This window comes from Thamnophis elegans, chromosome 13 (genome assembly GCF_009769535.1).
Source record: "Thamnophis elegans isolate rThaEle1 chromosome 13, rThaEle1.pri, whole genome shotgun sequence".
Taxonomy (NCBI): Eukaryota; Metazoa; Chordata; class Lepidosauria; order Squamata; family Colubridae; genus Thamnophis; species Thamnophis elegans.
The window spans coordinates 26,375,149-26,400,951 of record NC_045553.1 but is presented as its reverse complement, the minus strand read 5'-3'; the positions used below and the strand labels follow the sequence as shown (position 1 = coordinate 26,400,951).

General features: G+C 44.5%; 1 protein-coding gene across 2 annotated transcripts in view; it reads left to right on the top strand.

Annotated features, from left to right (window-relative positions):
• BMP1 (bone morphogenetic protein 1) overlaps positions 1-25,803 on the top strand; it is a 198,854-nt gene that overhangs the window by 156,648 nt on the left and 16,403 nt on the right. For both annotated transcript variants that reach the window (XM_032229024.1, XM_032229025.1), the window contains exons 8-15: positions 232-347; positions 2,960-3,062; positions 5,728-5,844; positions 8,260-8,405; positions 10,336-10,531; positions 14,496-14,621; positions 17,716-17,876; positions 20,144-20,324. In XM_032229024.1, the coding sequence (XP_032084915.1) occupies positions 232-347; positions 2,960-3,062; positions 5,728-5,844; positions 8,260-8,405; positions 10,336-10,531; positions 14,496-14,621; positions 17,716-17,876; positions 20,144-20,324 (1,146 nt within the window). The remainder of the gene's footprint in view (positions 1-231; positions 348-2,959; positions 3,063-5,727; positions 5,845-8,259; positions 8,406-10,335; positions 10,532-14,495; positions 14,622-17,715; positions 17,877-20,143; positions 20,325-25,803) is intronic.

Genomic DNA, 25,803 nt, shown 5'->3' with positions numbered 1-25,803 from the left:
CTGTCTGTCTGTCTCGCTCTCTCTGTGCCAGCTCCATTCCCTCTACCCGCTCGGAGCTCTTGGGTTGCCTTGATGCTGACCTTGCCTCCCACGCCCCCCTCTCCTCCTCTGATTTGGCTGCAGGAGGGGCCGGTGGTTGACAGCATCCTAAATTCAGGCAGTGTCCTGTTTTTCTTACTCTTTTTATTTATGTATATTTATGTTTGTGTTTCTTTTTTTCTTCTCCTGCAGCTTGTGGAGAAACACTGCAAGACAGTCAAGGGAATTTCTCCTCACCTGACTTCCCCAATGGATATTCTTCACACAAGCACTGTATCTGGAGAATATCAGTCACTCCAGGGGAAAAGGTAAATGCTGGTTTAGTTCCCCCTCCCCCTTTTTTAATGGAATCATCCAAACCATCTTACAAAATGCTGGCTCTCTTATTCTTCTTTGCCAATAATATTTTCTCTTGGGAATTATTGCCTTCAGTGGACGCTGTGAATGCATCCAACCAGATTATTCCAAGCCATACAGGTAGTATTTTTCTTATGACCCCCAATTCAGTTCCACGTTTCTGTTGCTAAGTGACACAGTTATTAAGTGAGTTTTGCCCCATTTCTCTCCAGAGTTGTTAAGTGAGTCACTGCAGTTGTTAATAACCCGGTTGTTAGTTGAATCTAGCTTCCCCATTAACTTTGCTTGTCAGAAAGTCGCAAAAGGAGATCACATGACCTTGGGACGCTGCAACCGTCGTAAGTTCAAGTCAGTTGCCAAGCACTTGAATTTTGATCACATGATGCTACAGAGGTCATACGTGTGAAAAATGGTTATCGGTCTCTTTTTTCAGTAGCATTGTGACTTCGAACAATCACTAAAAGAATGGTTGTACATTGAGACTTACCTGTAAAAGCTAAATTATGTAACATTCTACGTTTTCCTCCCTAATAGATTATTTTTCTAGTAAGAAAAAAAATAGCAGTAAGAAATCAGAGGTTTCTAACCATTGGTACCATTTGTCCCAGATTTCGTGATATTCTGCCCCACCCTTGTCTTTGAGCTCTAAAGTCGGTCTGTCCATCTCTGTGCACATCAGTATCTTATTTATTATTTCCTGTTCCGAGGGAGTCTCCTTATTTCTAACCAATATTTAGAAATGAGGGAAAAAGCCCGGGACAGAAAAACACAGAAAAGTTAAGAATCGGAAAATATGGTATTAAGAATGTGTGATATGTAGGAATTGGGTATGTATTTGTATGATTAGTAATTATACAAAAGAAAGGATCAACAGACAGGTAATCTGACTGACTACATACACCTATGGATATAAAATGTAATTGTTGTAAGATCTAATCATTATATGGAAATGTTTATGTCAGAAATGTCGCACTATGTCCAACGTTTTTAATGTTTTATCTAATAAAAACTTTAATTAAAGAAAAATGAAATCATAGGTAAGCTAGTAACAAAAGTATGGTTACGAAGCACTTTGAAAAAGCACATTAAAGATTAGTTGTGGGATGAGAGCCTCATTCATCGAAGTTAAGCCATCTAAAAGATGAACCAACATAACCTAAGATCACCTAACCACAGTTTAAACTGGGTCTGTCAATTCAGATGTCTACTCTCCTCTTACCCCCCCCCAAAAAGCTGTTGCAGATAAAATTATTCTAATGTACTGCAGATGTTTTGCACTTCAATTCCCATAAGCCCCAGTCAGGATGGCAAACAGCGAGGAATGATGGGAGTTGTCCAAAACATATGGAGGACATCAGACTCCCTTAATCCCAGTCCCTTCCTCTCTTAATCCATTTTTAATATTGCTTCTGGTATCAGATTTCCTCATCTTATTTTGAGAACACAGAAAAAAGCAGAGAAACAGCTGGAGGCAGTTCATCATCCTGGAATATAAACCTATTGTAATATTGGGAAGCCGTTTGCCATTGGAAGAAGGGTTCAAATCTACATTAGGTATTTCGTAGGGTTGTTTTTCTCCTCCACATCATTGCAAAGATGTGTACATCATCCTTTCAAACTTCGAATAAGGGGAAGAAATAATATATTGCGTACTTTATGAAGATAGCAGATAGTAACTAACATTTTCTCTTTTGCCATATTTACTATCCCATGCGATGGTGTAATGTAATTCAATGGGATTATCTCTGTTTTCTCTGGCTTGAGAAAGAATATTCTTCCTGGAAAAGCATCCAAATCTTCATGTCTGATTCAAATTCTAAATCAAGCCTAGAGATTTGGGACCATTTTTTAGATTACGGACTCTAAATTAACTGCTAGTTTGGCACAGTTTAACTGTCTGGCTCAGGAATGTCTCCAGTCAACTTGTTTTCCACACATAACAAAAGAACATAGGGGTAGTCCTTGACTTAACAACCACAACGCCCAACATCTCTGTTGCTAAGCGAGAATCTTGCCCCATTTTACAATTCTTCTGGCCACAGTTTTTAAGTGAATTGCTGCAGTTGTTCAGTTAGTAACACAGTTGTTAAGTGTGTCATCATGACTTAGATCTGTGATGGGAAGACTCCATTAGGGTTGTAAGTTAAAGGACTGTTTGTACTTACTACATTTTGGCATAGAAGAGGAATACTATTTCGGACTTTAGAAAGCAGATTGTTAAAGGTGTACGAGATGAACCAGGCTGAGCCCGAAGAAGGCATCAAATGTATCATTAGTTAGGTTCCCTTTACATCCACAAGAAATTGGAGTCTGTTCCCCCTTGAATTCCTTATCTGTCGCCAAATTGCTCTGGCTGTTAGTAGTTCAGATTCTTGTAGATGGCTTAAGCTTGCGATAAATCTTTATACCCATTTGAACTATCTGGATCTCGTGATTTCTCTGGCACTTGACAGAAGGTGACACGTCCCTCAAAATGGTAACTCAGGAAAGAAATAGAAAATACGAATGACAAAGTAATATTTAGGACCTACTCAGGGTGGTGTGACCTCTGCTTGCTTTCTAGATAATTCTGAATTTTACGTCCCTGGATCTATACCGCAGCCGGCTATGTTGGTATGACTACGTGGAGGTGAGAGATGGATTCTGGAGGAAAGCTCCCCTGCGAGGTAATCAGTGAGAACATTGGTGGTCATGCATGTGGCCATATCTCATTGAGGAACATATTTAACAATCGAAACATTTCCCATGCTCATTGATTGACTTCCTTCCCCTTTGCAGAACCAGTTGTGATTTGTGTGTGTGTTTGTTTTCTTTATTTCACGGCTTACAAAAGTTTTGGAGAGCAGGAGGGATTTGAGGCATTAAGTATTTCCTCATTTGTTGAAATATACTGTAGTAATAAAGTTAGGTCAATGTGGCACAGTGGCCTAGAGGTGGCGCTCTTGTCTCACAATCAAGAGGCTGGGAGTTCAATCCTAGGTAGCGGCAGATATTTCTCTCTTTGGGCTCATTGAGTAAATATCAACTGCGAACTATGCATTGGCGACAGGAAGGGCATCCGGCCAGTAAACACTCTGTTCCATTCAGTTGCCCCCAACTCCACCCCACAAGGGATTGTGGAGTCATTAAAAGACAAAATAAATAGATAAATAAAAGTAGGTAAATCTATTCCGAGATGTTTACCCATCTCTGTACTGGATCATTCCCTAAATACTCATTATTTCCACTTTTGACAGTTAAGACGGCTTCCTTTACAGTCATCTGGACTGAGATAACCTAAATAAGATAAGATTGAATGACTCATATACTAAATGAGCTAAGAAGGATTCAGTGCCTCATTCAAATGCAATTCCCTCTTGATCTGAAAACTGCATTTAATCTAGATTTGTCCCTTTAACTTCGTTGTGTTGTGTTTTTTTTGCTGAGCCTTAACTGTTGCTCTAAACTAGGGGTCCCCAACTCCTGATCTATGACCCAGTGCTGGGCCACAGCCTATTTGGAACTGGGCTGAGAAAGGGCTGAGCACACACATGCATGCACAAAGCTGCATGTGTGAAAGTGGCTCATGCACGCACGAAACTATGCCCTCACCGCCACCACCTCTTCCTGTCCGCCAAGCCAAAATGGTTGGAGACCACTGTTCTAAATTGTATCATACTTGCCTTATCAATGGTAGATGTCAGCCTCTGCTACGCTTACTTGTTATTGGCTGCCATAGAAATGGGGAGGGTGGAGGCATGGTATTTGGGATGGGAATAAATGGTACAGGAGGTGATATGGAAAAGGGAGCTTTCTTCTCACCATCTTCTGCGCATGCTGGTGACCGGTGTTTGGTCCTGGACAAGGCCAACCATCCTGCATACCAACCTGATGATGCCTTTTAGAGATGCAATCCACATGACACCTAAGGGAGTTGCAGATTGGACACTGGGGTGGGGTCGTTGGAGGGAGGGGGCTGGGTTATCATTTGATATGTACTTGTTCGCGCCTTTCTGGCTCAGATCTTGCTTTACTTTCGCTGCTATCTTTTCATAACCAGTAAAAGTATTTTAATTCCATGAACAATGGAGTTGAGCATTTTCTTTCTTGGTTATTGATGGAGGCACACCTGACAGTATAGTTTGGACAACCAAACCATCTTTTCATGATGCTTCATCAAGACAGTTGCTTTTTCCTGTCTTCATTTTTTAATTTGTCCAAGTCCTTATGGGCAACATCGTCAACATCATTCTGGAGTTGTGTCCATGGAGATCTTCAGACATCCAGGTCATGGTTGTCACAAAGGTGGTTTTTTCAAGAGGCAATTGGACTTTCTGATTTTTCTTTGAAGACATTTCGCTTCTCCTCCAAGAAGCTTCTTCGGCATCTTCAAAGAAAAACAAGAAAGTCCAGTTGCCTCTTGAAAAAAAGCATCTTTGGGACATTCTGGAGATGTAACATATTTTGTTTTGTCTTTACAAATTAAAGCACAAAAAGTTGGCAAATATTTAAGCTGTTGTTTTGAGCTCCAAGCCTGGTAATTTGGTTGCAAACACTTCGTCATCATTCAAGGAGATGTCATCAGTGTGCTTTGAATTAAAACGCGCTGACAATGCCTCCTTGAATGGTGACAACACATTTACAACCAAATGCCAAGCTCGGTGCTCAAACCAGAAGGCTAACTACCACCCGAGATACTAATATTCAAACAGGTTTGCAAATATCCTTGAAATTTACAAACAGGGCAACAAAAATGATTAGGGGACTAGAGGCTAAAACATATGAAGAACGGTTGCAGGAACTGGGTATGTCTAGTTTAATGAAAAGAAGGACTAGGGGAGACATGATAGCAGTCTTCCAATATCTCAGGGGAAGCCACAAAGAAGAGGGAAACTATTCTCCAAAGCACCTGAAGGCAGGACAAGAAGCAATGTGTGGAAACTAATTGAGGAAAGAAACAACCTAGAACTAAGGAGAAATGTCCTGACAGTTAGAACAATTAATCAGTGGAACAACTTACCTCCAGAAATTGTGAATGCTCCAAAACTGGAAGTTTTTAAGATGTTAGATAAGCATTTGTCTGAAGTGGGGTAGGGTTTCTTGGCTAAGCGGGGGGTTGGACTAGAAGATCTCCAAGGTCCCTTCCAACTCTCTTATTCTATTCTATTTTGGGGAGATGATCCTGCTTCCAAGATTCTGCTTGTAGGAAACATTATCAGGGGAGGAAGAAGAAGTTAGACAGCTAATCAGAATACAAATAGGTTCCATTCTTCAATCCATGCTTTGCCATGAAATAATAAATTGTAATAATAAAGCCACATCAGTGATGTGTGTGTATGTTTTTTTCTCTAGGTAGATTCTGTGGAAATAAACTCCCAGACTCGATTCTTTCCACCGACAGCCGCCTTTGGATCGAATTCCGCAGCAGCAGCAACTGGGTTGGCAAAGGCTTCTTTGCAGTCTATGAAGGTAAAATATTTTCCTTTTTTAGTCCAGGCAAAGCAATTGGGGGCACCGAAAACAGAAACAAAGATGAAAGAATAACATATTTAGGTGTTATTTATTTCGTAGATTGAAATAAATACAGATTGTCAAAGTGCGCACAGCAGGACTACTATTTTGAGACAACCCAGGAGCAAAATACGGGACACTGAGGTTTTGTCTTTCAATAGTGGTTTATATACAAGACTTCTATATACACACATAAATGTGTTAGGCAGGCAAATACCAGACAAGCAATCAAGCTTCAACTCTACACGGAGAACTGCAATATAGATAGAACACAAGGAGAGAGATACAAGAGGAGAGAGCCACGCCCTCACATGGCCTCCCTTATATACACAGCTTCTTAAAGTGGCACTAACCCTGCAGACTCATCCTCATGTCATCATCTTGGTTTACAGCCTTACAGCAGCTGGTCAGCTATTAAATCATCATTACTATGACACAGATAGTTCCTTGACATACGACCACAATTGAGCCCAACATTTCTGTTGCTAAGCAAGACAGCTGTTAAGTGATTTTGGCCTCATTTTACCTTTCATGCCACAGACATTAAGTGAATCACTGCAATGGTTAAGAGAGTAAGTGAAGTGAATCTGGCTTCCCCGATAAGTTTGTTTCTCTGAAGGTCGTAAAAGAGGATCACATGACCCCAGGACAGCACAACCATCATAAATATGAACCAGTTGCTAAACATCTGAATTTTGATCACACGTTTATAGTCATTGAGTAAATAATGAGGTTGTTAATTGAATCTGGCTTCCCCATTGATTTTGCTTGTCAGAAAGTTGCAAAAGGGGATTACATGACTCCAGGACACTGCAACCGTCATAAGTACATGCCAGTTGCCAAGTGCCCAAATTTTGATCACATGACCATGGGGATGCTGCAACAGTTGTAAGTGAGAAAAACAGTCCTAAGTCACTTGTTTCAGTGCCGTTGTAACTTTGAGTGGTCACTAAACAAACTGTTTAAGTAATTCGGAACAATTGCTAAATAAATGGTTGTAAGCGAAGGAATACCCATATCTGAGAATAAACCTTTTGCATTACCAATTTATTTCCAGGAGGGAAGTAACAAAGTGTTGTGGTCTGCTGGCAGCCAGTGGAGCTGGCAGCAGAGTCAGAAAGTGAGGAGGTTGGGGAGGAACATGGGCCAGTCCTGGGGGCTGAGGAAAGCTCAGACAAGGGCTCTGCGTCAGAGGCAGAGAGGGAGCTAGACAGAAGTGAGGCAGAGGAACAGCTGGAGCCTGTTCCCAGTGTGCGCATGCACAGAGCTACCAAAAGACAAGAACAACTAAGAAAGCAGGATCGACCTGGGAGTAAAGCCACACCTTGGAGGTGATTGGCCCCTCCCAGAGGAAACAAAAGAGGAGCGAATGGGGAGGGGGCTTTTGCAAGAAACAATTTGTCCCTTCGGTCTTTTCAAGAGTGGAAAGTTCTGTTTGTGACTATAAGAGAATCTGTGCCAAGTGTTGCCTTGCTCTGCATTTGGAAACTGGTTATCTGGCAGCTCTCCAAGCGAGATAAGGTTCGTGTTGATAAATATTCCTCTGAAAAGCTGTATGCCAAGCTTTGCTGACTGTGAATGAAAGGAATTTACAGTTGTATAAATAAAAGAGGTTTTGCCGGGACCAAGACTCTGCTTCATGCTTTTTAAGGAAGCCTGGATGAGAAAACAAACTTTTCAAAGGGCGGGTGCATGCGTGATGACATTGCAACGTGCGGTTGTTTCTCTTTTCATTTTTTTCTTTTACAACGCAGCACTTCCTAGTTAAGCGATTAAAAAAAATGATTAAAACATGAATAATGTGGTAGCATCATGAATTCATTTCTAAAGAGCGTATAGTGCCAGAAAAAACCGTAGGCAAATCGTATTAAACGTCTCCCGTCTCTAAGGCCATTTCCAGATCGTATGTTTATTGATGGGTAACATCTTTAGGATGTAACAGCCTTTTCTCAGCCAGATCTTCTGTCTTCATTAATATTACAGAAAAGGCATTGAGAAGGGAATTTGACAAATAGCTGCACAATGCCTTCTAACTGTTCCTCTTAAGCACTTTCTGTCTAAAACAGGGATGTAAAACTCCTTGAGGACTGCATCAAGGTTGTGTCTGACTTTGAGGGGGCTGGGATGTGTGTGGCCAGGGTGGGCGTGGCCAGTTCGACATCGATTCTGTTGGGGGCCCCTGTGGTAGCCCAAGGGTTCTGCCAGCAAAAACGGCTCCTGAGCTCCGTTTTTGGCTCCCAGGGCCTCCTGCAACCCTCCATCAAGGAAAATGGAGCTTGGGAGGGCTGCATGCGGAGGCCCTGGCAGCCGAAAAAAGAATTTAGAAGATCATTTTTTTAGAAGATCTCAATGCAATAAATATTCTTCTTCCAGCCATCTGTGGAGGAGACATGAAGAAAGACAATGGGCACATCCAGTCTCCCAACTACCCTGATGACTATCGACCCAATAAGTTGTGTACTTGGAAGATTACAGTTTCGGAAGGATTCCATGTCGGCCTCACTTTCCTGTCTTTTGAGGTATCAGAAGGAATTCCCACAGCATTTTAGTATATGCACTAATGTGCGAGGGGAATCTAATCATTATAAATATGAGCCAGTTGTCAAGCACTTGAATTTTGATCACGTGACTATGGGGATGCTGCCAAGGGTTGTAAGTGTGAAAAACGGTCATAAGTCACTTTTTTTCAGTACCACAAACAGTCACTAAACGAAGGGGGGTATGTTGAGGACTACCCGCAAGGAGGAGGCAGAGGTGGACAGAAACATAGGATGCTACTCTCGTGGTCCTTTTCAGCCAGGTAGGACAGTGGTACTTTCAGCTGAAGTGGAAGGCTCTACCCTCTGAGCTCTAGGCCCATCCAGTTAAAAATGGCTTCTCTAAGCTCCTGTCTGAACTGAGAGCCATGATTCCTGTTCACATTTAAATACGGTGCTCCATTTAGCATCACATCATGGTTGGTCCTCCATCCATACTTGATTGTCCCTAAACCTTTTAATATGGTTGCTTCAATTGTGTTGTGGCCCACCAGCAGCCAGCAGAGTCAGACAGTGAGGAGGTTGGGGAGGAACCTGGGCCAGTCCTGGAGTCTGGGGAAGGCTCAGATGAGGGCTCTGTGTTGGAGGCAGGGAATGGGCCAGAGCCAAATGCCAGTTATCAACTGCCTTCAGAGTCAGACATCAGTGAGACAGAACCTGTTCCCAGTGTGCGCATAGACTGAGTTGCCAGATGAAGGGAACAGCTAAAGAACAGGGGTCAACTTGGGAGTACGTCCACAGGTGGACGATGAATGGCCCCTTCCATAGGGAATAAAAGATGAGTGAAAAGGGAGTGGAGTTTGCAGGAGACGATTAGTTCACTTAATTGGTTCCTTACTCTCCGAGACTCCTTTCCATGTTTTGCAGATATCTACCTGGCAGCTCTCCAAGCCAGATAAGGTCTGTGACTGTAAATCCTCCCTTGAAAGACTTTGCTGGCTGTAAATGATCAGAATTCACTGTAAATTAATAAAAGAGTTTTTTGCCAGGAAAAAGAGTTTGTTTCATGCTCTCAGGAAGCCTAGATCAGAACAGATTGTAGCATCTGAATGGGACCTCTGTTTTCTGAATTAGTCAACAGTGTGGAATCTAGGATCTAGAACAGGCAGTGTTAAGACTTGTGGACTTCAACTCCCAGAATTCCTCAGCCAACCGTGCTGACTGGGGAATTCTGGAACTTGAAGTCTATAAGTCTTAAGTTGGCCAAGTTGGGAGGTCCTTGATCTAGAATTTTATTTATCTGATCTTTTAGAAATCAGATACCTAAATGTTCGGTTAGTGCCATAAAATATGAAGGATTACCTTCGTGGAACTATTTATCCCTAGTAGAACCTGTTTGTCAACAGCCTTTTCCTTTTCTGCTTTGTCCATCTATTGGCAACAGCACTTAGACTTATATAGACTTCACATTGCTTTACAGCCCTCTCTAAGCGGTTTAGAGAGTCAGCCTATTGCCCCCAACAATCTGGGTTCTCCTTTTACCAACCTCGGAAGGATGGAAGACTGAGTCAACTTTGAGCCAGTCAGGATCGAACTGCTGGCAGTGGGCAGAGGGAAGGAAGGAAGGACAATAGCAATAGCACATAGACTTATATACTGCTTTACAGCCTTCTCCAAGTGGTTTACAGAGTCAGCATATTGCCCCCAACAATCTGGGTCTTCATTTTACCCACCTCGGAAGGATGGAAGGCTGAGTCAACCTTGAGCCTGGTGAGATTTGAATTGCCAAATTGCAGGCAGCCGGCAGGCAGCAGAAGTAGCAGTCTGCATTACTGCATTCTAACCATTGCACCACTGTGGCTTAATATAGATTAAGGTGCCACCAAGAGCTGGTAGACATTTTTAAAAAGAAAACTCAGCAGTCTGTCAAGATGTCCATGTCCTCCTCCCTTTTTTCCCCATATCTCCACAGATCGAGCGCCACGACAGCTGTGCTTACGACTATCTGGAGATTCGGGATGGCAGTTCAGAGTCAGACCCTGTGATTGGAAGGTATTGTGGTTATGACAGGCCCGACGATATTAAGAGCACCTCCAACAAGCTGTGGATGAGGTTTGTGTCCGATGGGTCCATCAACAAGGCTGGCTTTGCGATCAACTACTTCAAAGGTAGGGAATATAGCGCTTGAATTATTCAAAGCAGGGTTGGATAATCTTTGGATGTGCAGCACCCACCCTTTACAGCTTTACAATTGGGGAGAGGGCAACACTATCTGACAAAGGGTTGATGCAAAGTAGAGGACTGTGTCATAGAGAAGTTGTGTTCAGATCTTCTGATATCCCCTCCCCCCCCCCGGGTGATAAGAGGAGAAGGTGGGACATTATATTTTGTTGCTCTAAAACAGGGGCGTCAAACTCAATTTCATTGAGGGCTGCATCAGGGTCATATTTGACCTAAGGGGGCCAGGGTGGTGTGGCCAGCTTGATGTCACTCATGTTGGGGGCATCTGTGGTGGTGCGAGTGCTCTGCCAATGAAAACAGGCTCCCGAGCTCCATTTTCGGTTGCCATGGCCTCCTGCAACCCTCTGCCAGTGAAAATGAAGCTCAGGAGCCCATTTTCACGGGCAGAAGCACCATGGGCTGGTTGTTTGCTGTTTCCAGAGTGGCCCCAAGGACCAGATCTTAGTACCCCGTGGGCCAGATCTGGCCCCTGAGCCTTGAGTTTGACACCCCTGCTTTAGACCCTGTGGGAAATTAATATCTTGTTGTAGGACTTGGCAGTAGCCCCAAAACAACGGGAAGAGTGGACAAAACAAAACAAAAATCAGCAAAAACTCTTAGCAGGGAACAAAGTTTGTGTTCCTATTGGTGGATGTGGGGGTGAGATTCAGCCCTAGGAAAGCCAAGCCAATCCGAAAAAGATTCCAGCTTTGTCTTGAAATGATTAATGAAAACTAGAAGGATAATCATGCCCTGGAAACAGTGAAGGTCCGGCCCGCAGTGCCTCTCTGACTGGACTTCCGGGTTGTCTGTAGGGCCATTTTTCACCCTCCTGATGTTCAGGGAAGCCTCCTGAAGTCTCTGGAGGGTTTCCATTGGGCAGGGGAGGCTGTTTTTGCCCTCCCCTAGCTCCTAGAAAGCCTCTGGGGAGGGCGAAAAATGGGTCCATTGCATGCCAAAAGCGGGGGCAGGGCAGGGGTCGCACGCGCATGCATGGGTGGGAGTCGCACACATAGAATTATGGGTGTGGGCATGCCCACGCATGACCCCCCTGCGCTCCCCACACTATTGGCACACGATGGCAAAAAGGTTTAGCCATCACTTCTCTAGAAGTTGTGAATGCTTCAGCACTGGAGGTTTTTAAGAAGAGATTGGACAGCCATTTATCTGAAATGGTATAGGGCTTCCAACTTGAGGAGGGTGTTGAACTATTAAAAGATCTCCAAGGTCCCTTCCAACTCCTCTATTCTGTTAAAAGCAGGAGTAGACAAACAGGCAAATATTTCTATATGCAGGACTATTTGTATTGGGCCACTGGGGGGCAGACTTAACCTGGGAAAAAGTGTAGTTTTTCCCCCGACTGTGCTGGATACACCACCCTTTTACTGCACTTCCTCAAGCCAGCTTTTTTTCCTGTTTCCAGAACAGATTCTTGTTTTGCACAGCTGGCCATATAATCACAATACATCTTTCTTTCTAGACCATGGGGATTTGATCCTTCTTCTTGTTGTAGATGGGTTTGAAGGGATCACAGGAGCCATGGAATAGCCAGTAAGAGGTCTTTATTAAACATAAGTAAGGTGACAGCGATTCCAACATGAGCAAAACGCGCCCCAGTATTTATAAGAAATGTAACAACTTCATTAATCAATCAGAGGCCAGGTACTGCACAGCAACTGCTGCTGCAGTACCTTTGGCCAATCAGGGAGACTAGCTGTTTCTTGGAGGCTAGCAACAGCCTCTAATGCCTCTAGGCCAATTAGGGCTCAGCAGAGTGGTTGCTGGCCCTTTTCAAAGTATCTGAATACACAACACCCCTTTCCCCCAGATTAGTTGATGGGGGGGGGTGGAAGACACCAAATTATAACAAACAACTTTGAGATGTACTTTACATTATCCCCCAATTTTATTGATTCATCCCCAACAGCAGTTCCTTGAATTAACTAATACCTGTGTGTGTGTGTGGTTCACTTTAAGAAGCAATTCCATGTCTTTCTCCTTCCCTCCAGCTCATTATTCGTATTTGCATTTCTCCTCCCTCCAGTAATTTGTTTCCATTACGTTACGTTCCTCCTTCTCTCCAGCTAAGTACACTTTGTTCTTTTGTTAGCTCACTTTATTCTTTATTAGCTCACTTTTCCCAAGTTCTCAATTCACATTCCTCCCTTTCCCCCCAGCTAATTGTTTGCATTACGTTTCTCCAGTTAATTTGTTTGCATTACGTTTCTCCTTCCCTCAATTCACAATTTGCATTTCTTTACACAATTCACATTTGCATTTCTCCCTGTCCCTCCAGTTGCTTTACTCAATTCACAATTCCATTCCTCCCTTTCCCTCCAGCTGCATTATTCACATTTTATCTTATTTAATTTAAAATTCCCCCAATTTTACTGCGCATGCCCAACAGACCCCAAAGAGTTCTCTTTACAGTCCTGGCTTGCAGAACGGCCCTGGAGGCGGGTCGCGGCTTGCTGATAGCTTTCCAGGAGTTGCGGATTGGCCGGGCAGCATGGAGATCGGTGAGGCAGGCAGGAGGGATTTCAGCTTCCCTCCCAGCATCGGAAGGCTTTGGCCGGAGGAGAGGCACAGCGGCAAGGCTCGGGGAGGCTGTGAAGGCAGGCGCGGAGGAATGGGGCCCTTCTGGGGGGGGGCGCGGAGGCCATGGGAGGCCGTGGAGGCGTCGGGAGGCCGAGGAGGCAGGCTCCTCCTTTCCCTTCGGTGGGGCGCGAAGCGGAGGCCGTAGAGACATCGGGAGGCCGAGGAAAGCGACCTCAATTCGGTGCGTGTCCGCAGTTTGAGGGACATCGATCTATTGGCGCGCCAGGAGTTTGAGAGTCGCAGACAGCGTTTTGCAGGCAGACTTCGTGAGAAGGCAGGCAGTTCTCTTGAAGGCAACGAGGCTTTACTTTTTGCAGGCTGGCTGGTGGGCAGCCTTAGCAGCAGAGAGGCAGGCAGACTTCGCAGGCAGGCTGAGTTGCCGGATCGCGACGCAGTTTGGCGATCGGCACGGCTGGCTGGCTCCGTGAAGTGCACAGACCACCCAACGACCTCGGGCCCAAACAGTACCAGCTGAGATTGGCTTCCGCAGAGGTTGAAGCTTCTCTTGCTGGACTCTCCTTCAGCTGGGCGCATGCTGGCCGTGGGTTCTGGCGGGTCCTTCACGGGCTCTTCACGGTTGAGCCTCACGGTCTGTTGCTCGTCCTTGCGCATCGGCGGCTCTCTGTCCCACGGGCAGAGACCGTGCCAGATCGATGCCAAGTTGGCGTAGACGCCAGCAGACTCCAACGGGGGAGGCTTGGTAGCCTCTGGAGTTGTGCGAAGTAGAGGTTGCTGCGACTGGCTATTTCTTCTCGTTCCAGGCTCCGTGGGAATCGCAGATCCCACCCTCGTCGCCAGTGTTGTAGATGGGTTTGAAGGGATCACAGGAGCCATGGAATAGCCAGTAAGAGGTCTTTATTAAACATAAGTAAGGTGACAGCGATTCCAACATGAGCAAAACGCGCCCCAGTATTTATAAGAAATGTAACAACTTCATTAATCAATCAGAGGCCAGGTACTGCACAGCAACTGCTGCTGCAGTACCTTTGGCCAATCAGGGAGACTAGCTGTTTCTTGGAGGCTAGCAACAGCCTCTAATGCCTCTAGGCCAATTAGGGCTCAGCAGAGTGGTTGCTGGCCCTTTTCAAAGTATCTGAATACACAACACCTCTCTTTCTCTCCTTTTTCTCTTTCTCTCTTCATCAAAATAGCCCCCTCTTGAGCTCACGGGGATGGAACGTAAGAGAAGTAGATTCTTCCTGCCGAGGTTGGAAGCAGAACACTTTAGCGTTAGAGAGATGCCACGCAGTCTTAGCCTGCGGCATAGACCAAAAAAAGAAATAGATTGAAACTCCACTGCTTTTGTCATTCCAGAAGTGGATGAGTGCTCACGACCAAACAACGGCGGATGCGAGCAGCGTTGTGTGAATACCCTGGGTAGCTACAAGTGTGCCTGTGAACCTGGCTATGAGTTGGCTCCCGACAAACGCAAGTGTGAAGGTGAGCATCTTAGAAAGCATTTCTCTGGTTCCAAGAATGTATATATCCTGTTCCCCTGAAAACAACACCTATCCCAAAAATAAGCCCTAGCATGTTTTATACCTGTGCGCCTAATAAAAGCCATACCCAGGAGTAGGATTCAGCCAGTTCGGACTGGTTTGGGTGAACCGGGAGTTCCGGTGATCAGTTGGCCCTGGCCACCCACCCTTGCTTTATTCCGTCCTATATTTCCTTTGTTTGAAGCCCAGCTGATCGGTGCGGCAGAACGGATAGTCCCATCTCAGCTGTTTTATTCATCAGGGCTGCTGGAAAAGGAATGATTTAGTGCTGATTTTCAAATGCAATGTGCGTACAGACAGCTAACAGCAAAGCACACACGAAGCGAACCGATTGTTATACCAGTTGAATCCCACCACTGGCCATACTCCCAAAATAAGCCCTACTTAAGAGTCTGTGCAGTCCGCCGACTTTACATTCTCTCTGGTTGCTCGCGGTGCCACGGCCATGGGGTGAGGCAGGATTGTGGTGGGGCTGCAAAAAGAAAGAAATCAGATGTGACTCAGTGGAAATGGTGATCTTAATTCTGGTCATAAGTTGTGGGTTATGTGTACATCTATTTGGGACATTACATTCAGCCCAGAACAGCTGATAATACAATTAAAGCTCGGGAGATTATGAGAGAAACCATTATGAATCTAAAAACTAACAGAATAGTGTATCAACTTGCCTTAACCTCAAATATCAATCCTGACTATGTTGGTAAAAACTTTTATCTCTTATTAGAATAGTTTATAAGTTAGGTTATATCAGTATAGTCTGATCTAACCTACAGGGTTAGAATTAGGGATGGATAGGTAGGTAGTAGGTAGGAAGATGGATGGATGGATGGATGGATGGATGGATGGATGGATGGATGGATACAGATACAGATACAGATACAGATACAGATACAGATACAGATGGATTGATACAGATGGATAGATACAGATGGATAATACAGATAAATATCATGGATGGATGGACGGACAGACTGACAGACAAATATACACATAGATGCCAAGAGACAGATACACACATATATTTACATACACATACCTACCTGCAGGGGTGGGCTGCTACAGGTTCGCCCAGGTTCAGGGGAACCTGTAGCTAATGTTATGGCTGGTTTGGGGAACCTCCAAATCCCACCCCTGGCTGGCCCCTCCCACCCTACCCCACACCTCCCAGGAGTCTCCACGTGGACTGTTTCGGATGAGAGGTAAGTGCACAGCCTTTGCAGAGGCTTGGGGAGGAGGAAAACGTCCTTCCTGGAAGCGCCGGAGTCCAGGGGAGGAAGTTATCGCCCTCCCAGAGGCTCATAGAATGCTTCCGGAGCCTGGGGCAGGTGAAAACGCCCACTCCCCGCCATGGTGCAGGTGGCCAACTAGGCCACGCTCACCATGGCCATGCCCACCCAGCAACTGGGCAGAGAACCCATTGCTGAAATTCTTTTGTATATACATATATACTTTGATACTTATATATCAAACAGACAAAAACCTGCTAACTAAAAGTATAGGGAAAGAAGAAGATAGCTAATTCCTTTTAAGATGAGGCAGCACAACAAAACTCGATTTATACCCCAGGTTTCCTGATTGGGGATGATAATTGAGCAATATTTGCCACCTTTTAAAAACATTTCTGAGGATTCATTAGCTAATGAAAAGGATGCATTTCTTTCCCAACACAATTGGAGTGATTAACAAGGAAGCGTGTGAATCGATTCAGAGCATTGTGTTATGGTACAATGGACAACACAGCAGAATGGGGAAGTGTGATTCGGTTATACCCACCACACAAAAGACAGACTCAGTCCTAGAAGGGAAGGTTCGTGAAACCTGGTGTTGAGCATTGACAAACCTTTTCAGAGACAGCATTAGGCAGACTGAGGTCAGTTTTTTAAAAAAATAATGGGCTTTGTAGTATAGCAGTGTGAATTCAGTTCCATAAAGGAAGATGGCAACGTGATCTAGAAAGATGTTTACATAGACCTTCTAATAAAGAACCTGTTTTAGAGTAAAATCTGAAAACTGGCATCACCTGATTTCAAAGCCCAGCCTCCTGAAAAAGCTCACCAAACTCCACTGAATATGAAAAGAAACCTCTAGAGCAGTGTTTCTCAACCTTGGCGACTTTAAGTCCTGTGGACTTCAACTCCCAGAATTCCCCAGCCAGCAAACAAAGAATTGTTCTAGAATGAGAGTATTGTGGCCCACCAGCGGCCAGCGGAGCTGGTGGCAGACTTGGAAGTGAGGAGGTTGGGGAGGAAGATGGGCCAGTCCTGGAGTCTGGGGAAGGCTCTGATGGGTGCTCTGTGTCGGAGGCAGAGATGGGGCCAGAGCCGTCCAACAGTTATCAGCTGTCTTCGGAGTCGGATATCAGTGGGGGAGAAGAACAGCTGGAGCCTGTTCCCAGTGTGTGCATGCACAGAGCTGCCAGGAGAAGGGAACAGCTAAGGAACAAGGGCTGACTTGGGAGTAAGGCCACAGGTGGACAGTGAGTGGCCCCTCCCATAGGGAATAAAGAGGAGCAAAAGGGAGTGGAGTTTCCAGGAGGCAATTAGTTCACTTAACTAGTGTGAAGATTTATTCGTGACCCTCAGAGACTTCTTGCCAAGTATTTCCTTGTACAGCTTTGCGTTAGGAAGATATCAGCCTGGCAGCTCTCCAAGCCTGAGGAGGTCTGTGGTTGTAAATTCACCCTTGAAAGACTGTTTGCCGGGACTTTGCTGGAGGTGAATGAGAGGAATTCACATTAGCTTCATAAAAAGGGGTGTTGTGACAAGGAGTCTGCTTCGTAATTTGGTGAAGCCTAGGTCAGAACAGGGAGCCTCCAAACTTGGCAACTTTAAGACTGGGGAATTCTGGGAGTTGAAGCCCACAAGGCTTTAAAGTTTCCCGAGTTTGTGGACCACTGCTCTGAAAGAAGGCAGTTTGGTGATGCCTACTGAAGAAATCTGATCGCCTTCATTTTCTCCTAGAATTAGAAATCCACAACTAAGGACAACATTCCAGGCATTGATTCAGTCTCCATGTTTGGTTTTTGTATCTTGCAGCTGCCTGCGGCGGATTCCTCACCAAACTCAACGGCTCCATCACAAGCCCTGGCTGGCCAAAGGAATATCCACCCAACAAGAACTGTATCTGGCAGCTGGTGGCACCCACTCAGTATCGTATATCCCTGCTGTTTGACTTCTTTGAGACAGAAGGCAATGATGTGAGTGTTTTTCCTTTCGAAAGAAGACCCTGTGTTAGCACAGATCAGTAGTGGATTCCAACCGGTTCGGACCGGTTCGGCCGAACCGGTAGTGGTTTGGCGGCCTGGGTTGCTGGAACCGACAGCTACCCAGGCCTGTCACGCCCCCAAACCAGTTCCCCAGGCAGCGCCATAGGAGCCGCCATTTTGTTTTCTCCTTCTGCATGCGCAAAGCACACACAAGTGAACCGGTGGTAGTGCCTGCCAGCGTGGCACGACAAAACCGCGGTCCACTAAAGCGCGCCCGATTAAAGCGCGTACCTGACGTCATCATCAGCGCGACAAATATGACCGCGGAGAAAAAAGGGTGCTTTAAAAAGCGTTTTTAAAGCAAGCCGATTCACGTAAAGGTAAGGGTTAGGTTTAGGGTTAGGGTTAGGTTAAGGGTTAGGGTTAGGGTTACGTTAAGCGTTAGGGTTAGGTTTAGGGTTAGGTTAAGGGTTAGCGTTAGGTTTAGCGTTAGGTTAAGGGTTAGGTTTAGGGTTAGGTTTAGGGTTAGGTTAAGGGTTAGGTTTAGGGTTAGGTTTAGGATTAGGTTTGGGGGGGGTTAGGGTAAGGTTTTCGTGTTAATTTTAACTTTACCGCTCACAGCGTGATGTTTTCGTCGCGCTGTGATGACGTCAGGTACACGCTTTCGTCGAGCGCGCTTTAGTCTACTGCGGTTTTGTGGTGGAACCCCTGCCAGAACCCACCCCTGGCACATATGGTTGTCTTGGAACTCTTGAGCTGCTGCGGATTTTCATTGATGGAGGATGGGATGCCCATTAAATAAACAATAAGGAAGACGTAGTGCTCCAGGGTTTTATACTGCTTTTGGGAAGGAAGAAGGAAAATTTATGAACAAGATTATTGTGCAATAGCAGGACAGACCCGGCTTAACTTCCATGCCATAGATCTATGTTTCTGCATTATGACTGATTAGCTGTTGGAATAATTGATTTTGGACAATTATTTAAATATGAGACAGCTGTGTGCAGCAGCTGCCATAAAAAGCCAACACAGTTCTAGGCTGCATAAACAGAGGGAGAGAATCATGATCACGTGAAGGGTTAATACCACTTTATAAGGCCTTGGTAAGGCCACACTTGGAATGCTGCATCCAGTTTTGATCATCATGATGTAAAAAAGATGGTGAGACTCTGGAAAGAGTGCAGAGAAAAGCAACAAAGATGATTAGAGGACTGGACGCTAAATATAAATAACAGTTGCTGGAATTCGGTGTGTCTAGTTTAATGAAAAGACGGACCAGAGGAGACATGATAGCAGTGTTCCAATATCTCAGGGGCTGCCCCAAAGAAGAGGAGATCAACCTATTCTCCAAAGCACCTGAGGGCAGGACAAGAAGCAATGGGTGGAAACTAATGAAGGAGAGAAGCAACCTAGAACTAAGGAGAAATTTCCTGACACTTAGAACAATTAATCAGTGGAACAACTTGCCTCCAGAAGTTGTAAGTGCTCCAACACTGGAAGTTTTTAAGAAGATGTTGGATAACCATTTGTGTGAAGTGATGTAGGGTTTCCTGCCTAAGCAGGGGGTTGGACTAGAAGACCTTCAAGGTCCCTTCCAACTCTATTCTATTTGGAAGAAAATTTAGAAGAATTAATGAAGTGAGTTGAGATGGGGCCATTAGGTGTCATGTTGGCCTAGAAAGATAGTATTTTTAAAAAATAAAATAAAATCATTCACCATCATCCACACCTGTGGATTTAAATGGCTGGCTCAGGAATTCTGGGAGTTGAAGTCCACAGGTCGTAAAGTGTCCATAGTTGCCCACCGTTAATCTAATTAGAAAATTAGTTCTGAATGAATGAAACCAATAGCAGTGCTGTTTAAGACTCCTTAAGGTTTGTGGGAAGATGGTCTCAGGTATCAAAACAGAAGATATGTTCCCATGTAGAATGCAGAACAAACTCTTGATTTCAGCCGGTTCAGACTGGTTTGCCTGGAAATGGGTGGGACTGCCCAACCGCCCCACTGCCCTGGCTCTATGCCATTCTACTTAGGCATGTTTTTTAGGCTGGGCACATGCGCTGAAGGGGCACACGTAAGCAAAGCACATGCATGGAAGGCCGGGGGCATGTGCTAAAGGAAGTGAAGCGAGCGGGCATGCACGGGTCAAACCAGGGATAACAAAATGTGAAACCCACTGTTGGCTGTGGCCACTCATTCCCACCTTCTTCTCCTTTTTCCGAACCTGGGAATTATTTCCTCTTGCCTTTCCCTTTAGGTGTGCAAGTATGACTTTGTAGAAGTGCGCAGCGGCCTCACTTCTGAAGCCAAGCTCCATGGGAAGTTTTGTGGAGCTGAGAAACCCGAGGTAATCACCTCCCAGTACAACAACATGCGCATTGAATTCAAGTCTGACAACACCGTATCCAAGAAAGGCTTCCGAGCTCAGTTCTTCTCAGGTAGAGCCACCTGTTCTCTTGAAAGCATGCCTGTCTGTCTCCCGCTTCTTTCCAGTCCTGCAAACTAACCTTCCCTTTTTGAAACGATGGAGTGTTTCTAAGTGTAGAGGATGCAATGCCTGATTCCTCCAAATGGAAGATGTCACATTCTTAGACCAGGAATTCCGGCCTTGGTTTTCTTGGCATAACCCCAGGAGGAAACAGTTGTGATTGCACATTGGGAAAGACATCAATGGGCAAAGTCAGGCTACTCCATTATGTTCCTTGTCCCAGCAGGTTTGCACCATAGCATCCAGCTCAAAAGCAGCTTCTTTTCCTCCTCCTCCTCCTCCTCCTCCTCCTCCTCCTCCTCCTCCTCCACCTCCACCTCCACCTTCTTCTCCTTTTCCTTCTTCTCCTCTTCCTCCTCCTTCTTTTTCTCCTTCTCCTCCTCGTCCCTCCTCCTCCTGCTCCTGCTCCTGCTGGTTCTCCATCATTGGAGGCTTTTCAGAAGAGATTCGCATAGGAACTCCTGCTTGAACAAGGGGTTGGTCTAGAACATCTCCAAGGTCCTGTCCAACTCTGTTATTCTGTGTTGCTCTTCTCTTCTACTCTACTCTACTCTACTCTACTCTACTCTACTCCCTTCCCTTCCATTATAAGCCCCATTTATAATGGAAGCTCAGTGCTACAGTTGGTACCAGTGCAAGTTCAAAACCCAAAAAGCCCATTTTAAGCATTGAAAGCCCCCCAACACTGTCAGTTACAAGCCACCTAACCTCTCTTTCTTAAGGCACTGCATCCTCTGGCTCCATGTTATTTAAATCTCGCTAGCTCACTTACCAAGGCTTTAAACCCCATGGATGGACTGCAGCTTCTGCTTCTGTTATGGTCCTAGTTGCCCTTGCCTCTGTCCAATCCTTGGCTTGGTCTCGTGATGTCTTTCGTTCCCCTCCCCAGAGTCCAACTGCAGGTCAATAGGACCTTCCCCAACTCTCTGCTTGCCTTGACCAACTTCGATGTAGGCTAGCTGATAAGGAAGCACCCAATTCTTTTCTTTTAGATGGAACGATTTTGAAGGCTGGTTTGTCTTCTTGCAAAAATGACCGATGTGTTTATTTTTTAATTTATAAAGTTTTTTTATTTTTATACATCTCATTGCATGAATGGTTTGATTCCTGGGTGTCATACTGTTCAATACAAATAAACATAACAGTATTATTCCTAATAATTACATTTCATTTTCATTTTTAGTTTTACTAAGGTATAACTTCTACTATCATCCTTCAATTCTAAACCTTCTCGTACTTCTGCCATGTGTTGTATCAACTTAACATCTGTTTTTACTATTTCCCCCCCTCTTATTTCTACCTCTATTTTAGTCCTTTCCCCCCTTTCCCTATCATTCTAATATTCAAAGACGTGATCCTTCCTCTTTTTTCATTATTCATTATTCACTGTGCATTTCTAGTATCACTCACGATCTTTCAAGCAATGTATATTCATTGTTAATCACATTTGTTACATATTTAATATTTTCCAAACCCTACAATCCTTATGATTCTGATAGTAATACACTTGTTTTCATTGAAATTTGTTCTTTCTTTGTCTAATCTCAAATTACTTAATCCTAGTTTTTCACTGTTAATCACATTTTTTATACATACCATATTTTTTGGAGTATAAGATGCATCTTTCCCCACCCTAAAAGAGCGTGGAAATGTTGGTACATCGAATACAACCATTTTTGGCCTCCTGAAGGCCCCTACACACACACACACACACACCATTTTTGGAAGAAACAGGTGAGAAATGGGCCATTTTTTCACAAAAACTGAGGCATTTTTGCCTTCCCCCAGCCCCCATAAGCACTCTGCAGGCTTCAGCAGGGCTGGGGGCTGGGGAGGACAAAAACGTTTTTTTCTTACTTACTTTTTCGAAATCATGGTGCGTCATACACGGTGCATCTTATAGTCCGAAAAATACGGTGTTTAATAATACCCTTCTACAAATTCTGTGTTTCTAATTTACAAACTATTTTTCCACCCGTATAATTCTAATAATAATAGACATTACATTACTACCTTACTAATATATATTCCAAAATGATTTCTTTGACCAATGTGTTTTGTGTATTATGTGTGTGGGACATAAGAAGGAGCAAGATTTCATCCCCCACCCCTTCTCCTCCTTGCTTACAACCATGTGTAGCCAGGCTATTTTAATGCTTGCTGGGATCTGAGAAAAAGGATGTTGGGAAACCATTACCTGCTTATGTTGTCTTGTGTTTCAATGTGGTGTTATTTTTGTGTCACTGCAACGAAGCACCGTCGCTTTGGGAGAAACTTTTATCTAAGCAGAATTCCCTGCAGATTGATCCAGCTATAAAATAAGTGGCTGGAATTCATACCACAGAAATTGCTGAAATACCAAGTAAAAAAAATGATGATTCCTGTCTTTATGGAAATACATGCCATGTCAACAACATTTAAAGACTGGGTAATGGCTGCTAAGAGGGACTGAGGTTAGCCATTGAGGTGGCTCAGTGGCTAGGACTCTGAGCTTGTCGATCAGAAAGATCGGCAATTCAGCAGTTTGAATCCCTAGCACCCTGAAACAGAGTGAGCTCCCGTTACTTGTCCCAGCTTCTGCCAACCTAGCAGTTCGAAAGCACATAAAAATGCAGGTAGAAAAAGAGGAACTACCTTTGGTGGGAAGGAAACAGCGTTCCATGCACCTTCGACGTTGAATCATGCCGGCCACATTACCACAGAGATGTCTTCAGACAGTGCTGGCTCTTCGGCTTTGAAACGGAGATGAGCACCGCCCCCTAGAGTCAGAAATGACTAGCACATATGTGCGAGGGGAACCTTTACCTTTACCTAATGGCTGCTAAGGCCTAAATTCTGAGCAGTACAGGTAGTCCTCAACTTACAACAGTCTGTTTAGTGATGGACGTTACAGCACCCCTGAAAAAGGTGGCTTATGGCCATTTTTCACACTTACAACCATTGCAGCATCCCCATGGTCACATGATTGCAATTCAGGGGCTGGGCCAATGAATGATTCATATTTATGATGGTTGTAGTTTCTCCGGGTCATGAGATCCCCTTTTGTGACCATTTGATAAGCAACGTCAATGAGGAAGTCAGATTCACTTAACAACCATGTCACTAACTTAAGAATCGCAGTGATTCACTTAACAACTGTGGCAAGAAAGGTTGTAAGAGGGAATAAAACCCACTGAACAACTGTCTCGGTTAGCAACGGATGTTTTGGGCTCAGTTGTGGTCATAAGTTAAGGACTACCTGTATTTTATTTTAAAGCACGCTTATCTATAAAATAGCATGGCAGTCAGTTGAATTAATCAGCCTGTTCTAAATTATTTACTAAATAGGAAGATTTTAAGATGTTGGATAGCCATCTGTCTGAAACGGTATAGGGTTTCCTGCCTAGGCGGGGGGTTGGACTAGAAGACCTCCAAGGTCCCTTCCAACTCTGCTAGTGTATTGTATTGTATAATGTGTACAACATTCCATTGTCTTGATCCTATTCCTTTTCTCCTGTTTCATGATGCATCATTTTTGTCTTCACAGCCTAGAAAGTATTTCTGAGTTCTTAGTACAGGTAGCATAGCGTAGAATAGCGTAGAATAGCGTAGAATAGAATAGAATAGAATAGAATACTAGATGGAGTAGAATAGAATTTCAAATTTTAGAATCCAGAATGACCTTGTTTCTCATTCCACATTGGTTTCTATGACAACTTATTATGGCCTACTTGTTGCAGGACAAGAGTTACACTAATATTGAAGACAAGACAAGAATAGAATAGAATAGAACAGAGCAGAAAAGTAAATAGAATAAGGAATTAGAATAGAATAAAGGACTGGACTGGACTGGATTGGACTAGACTAGACGAATAGAATAGAATAGTTGAAAGGGACCTTGGAGGTCTTCTAGTCCAACCCCCTATACAAAGTAGTATAGTTACCATCTTTGTATAGTGACTGTTCACATTTGGTGATGAAACAGTAACCTTACCACCAATTCTTCATATGTCACCTTTGCAAGTCTGTAAACCTGAAGGAAAGTTGAAGTCTGATCACAAGCACAGTCGTGATTTCACTTAGTGACCACTTCGTTGCTGGTCCCACTTGTGGTTGCTAAACAAGGATTACCTGTACCTTTTTACCAAGGACCTTGAATAAACCAAGCTCCTAAGACCAAAGAGTCGATGAATGGCTTTCTCTCAGACAGGGATTCCTCAACTTACAATCATTTAAAGACCCTCCCGAAGTTACGATAGCACTGAAAAAAGTGACTTGTGACTGATCCTTGTACCTATGACCATCAGAGCATCCGTAATGGTGACATGATTGTGATTTGGGTGCTTGCCAATTGTTGCACATTTACAAGAGTTGCAGTGATGGCCATTTAGGACTTTCCCAGCCAGCTTTCCAAAAGCAAAAATAATGGGAAAGCCAGCAGAGAAAGTCTGAAGTCATGGCGGCCACAGGATGTCTCAGCGAGCATAGTGATTTGTTTAATGGCCATGATTAAAAAAAGATCACCCTCAACTGCCTCATTTATTGACTATTCCTCTGAATGACAAGTGTTCCCATCTCTATTGTAATCATAAGTTGAGGACTACCTACACTGCTCACTGGGGAACTTTCAGCTAGGCCAGAGATGGCAAACATTTTTGGCCCCGAGTGGCCAAACAGGAACACACATGTGCGCGCATGTCATAGCGCCAGAAACCCAAAGACCAGTTGACCACTGCTCATATGGTCTATGGGTGCATGCGCACCGGTGCCGGCCTCCTGGTCTTTGAGTTTCTGATGCGCATATGCACACTGGACATCTGGTCTTTGGGTTTTTGACACTCCAGCATGTGCAAAGACCAGCTGACCAGCACGCATGCATGTGCCAGAAACCCAAAGACCAGCTGGCCGGCATGCATGGTACGTGCCAGAAAGCAGTAGAGCGTCTGGCGATGGTGCATGTGCCCACAGAGAGGCCTTTGTGTGCCACCTCTGGCATGTACTATAGGTTCTCCATCACGGAGCTAGACCAAAAAATGATCCAGTTAGAATTGGGACATGACTTGGTTTTTTAAAAATAAACACAAGGCCCTGTAACACTTGCCAAGATTCCTCCAGCAATCAAGAAGCCAGAAGATTCCTTGAATCCAATCAGCCGAGAGGATGCCAATAGCAGCAGGGTGAGTACCTCACTCTCTTTTTCTTTGTCCTAGTTTAAGGTCATCATCCCTGGGCTGGGTTTTGGGAAGGGGCTTATGTACCCCTCGCCTTTTCTACCCTCCTTCTCCTCCTCCTCCTATAGTTGCAAAGGAGGGCAAAAATAACGATGCCCTGTAAGAAGGCGGCTTACCTCTCATAGTCAACAGATCCCCCAGGGAAAGTGCGTTCACCCCCTGGATCTGTACTGGGTTTATTTAATTGGTTAGTTTATTTGTACAACCATTTTGCAGAAA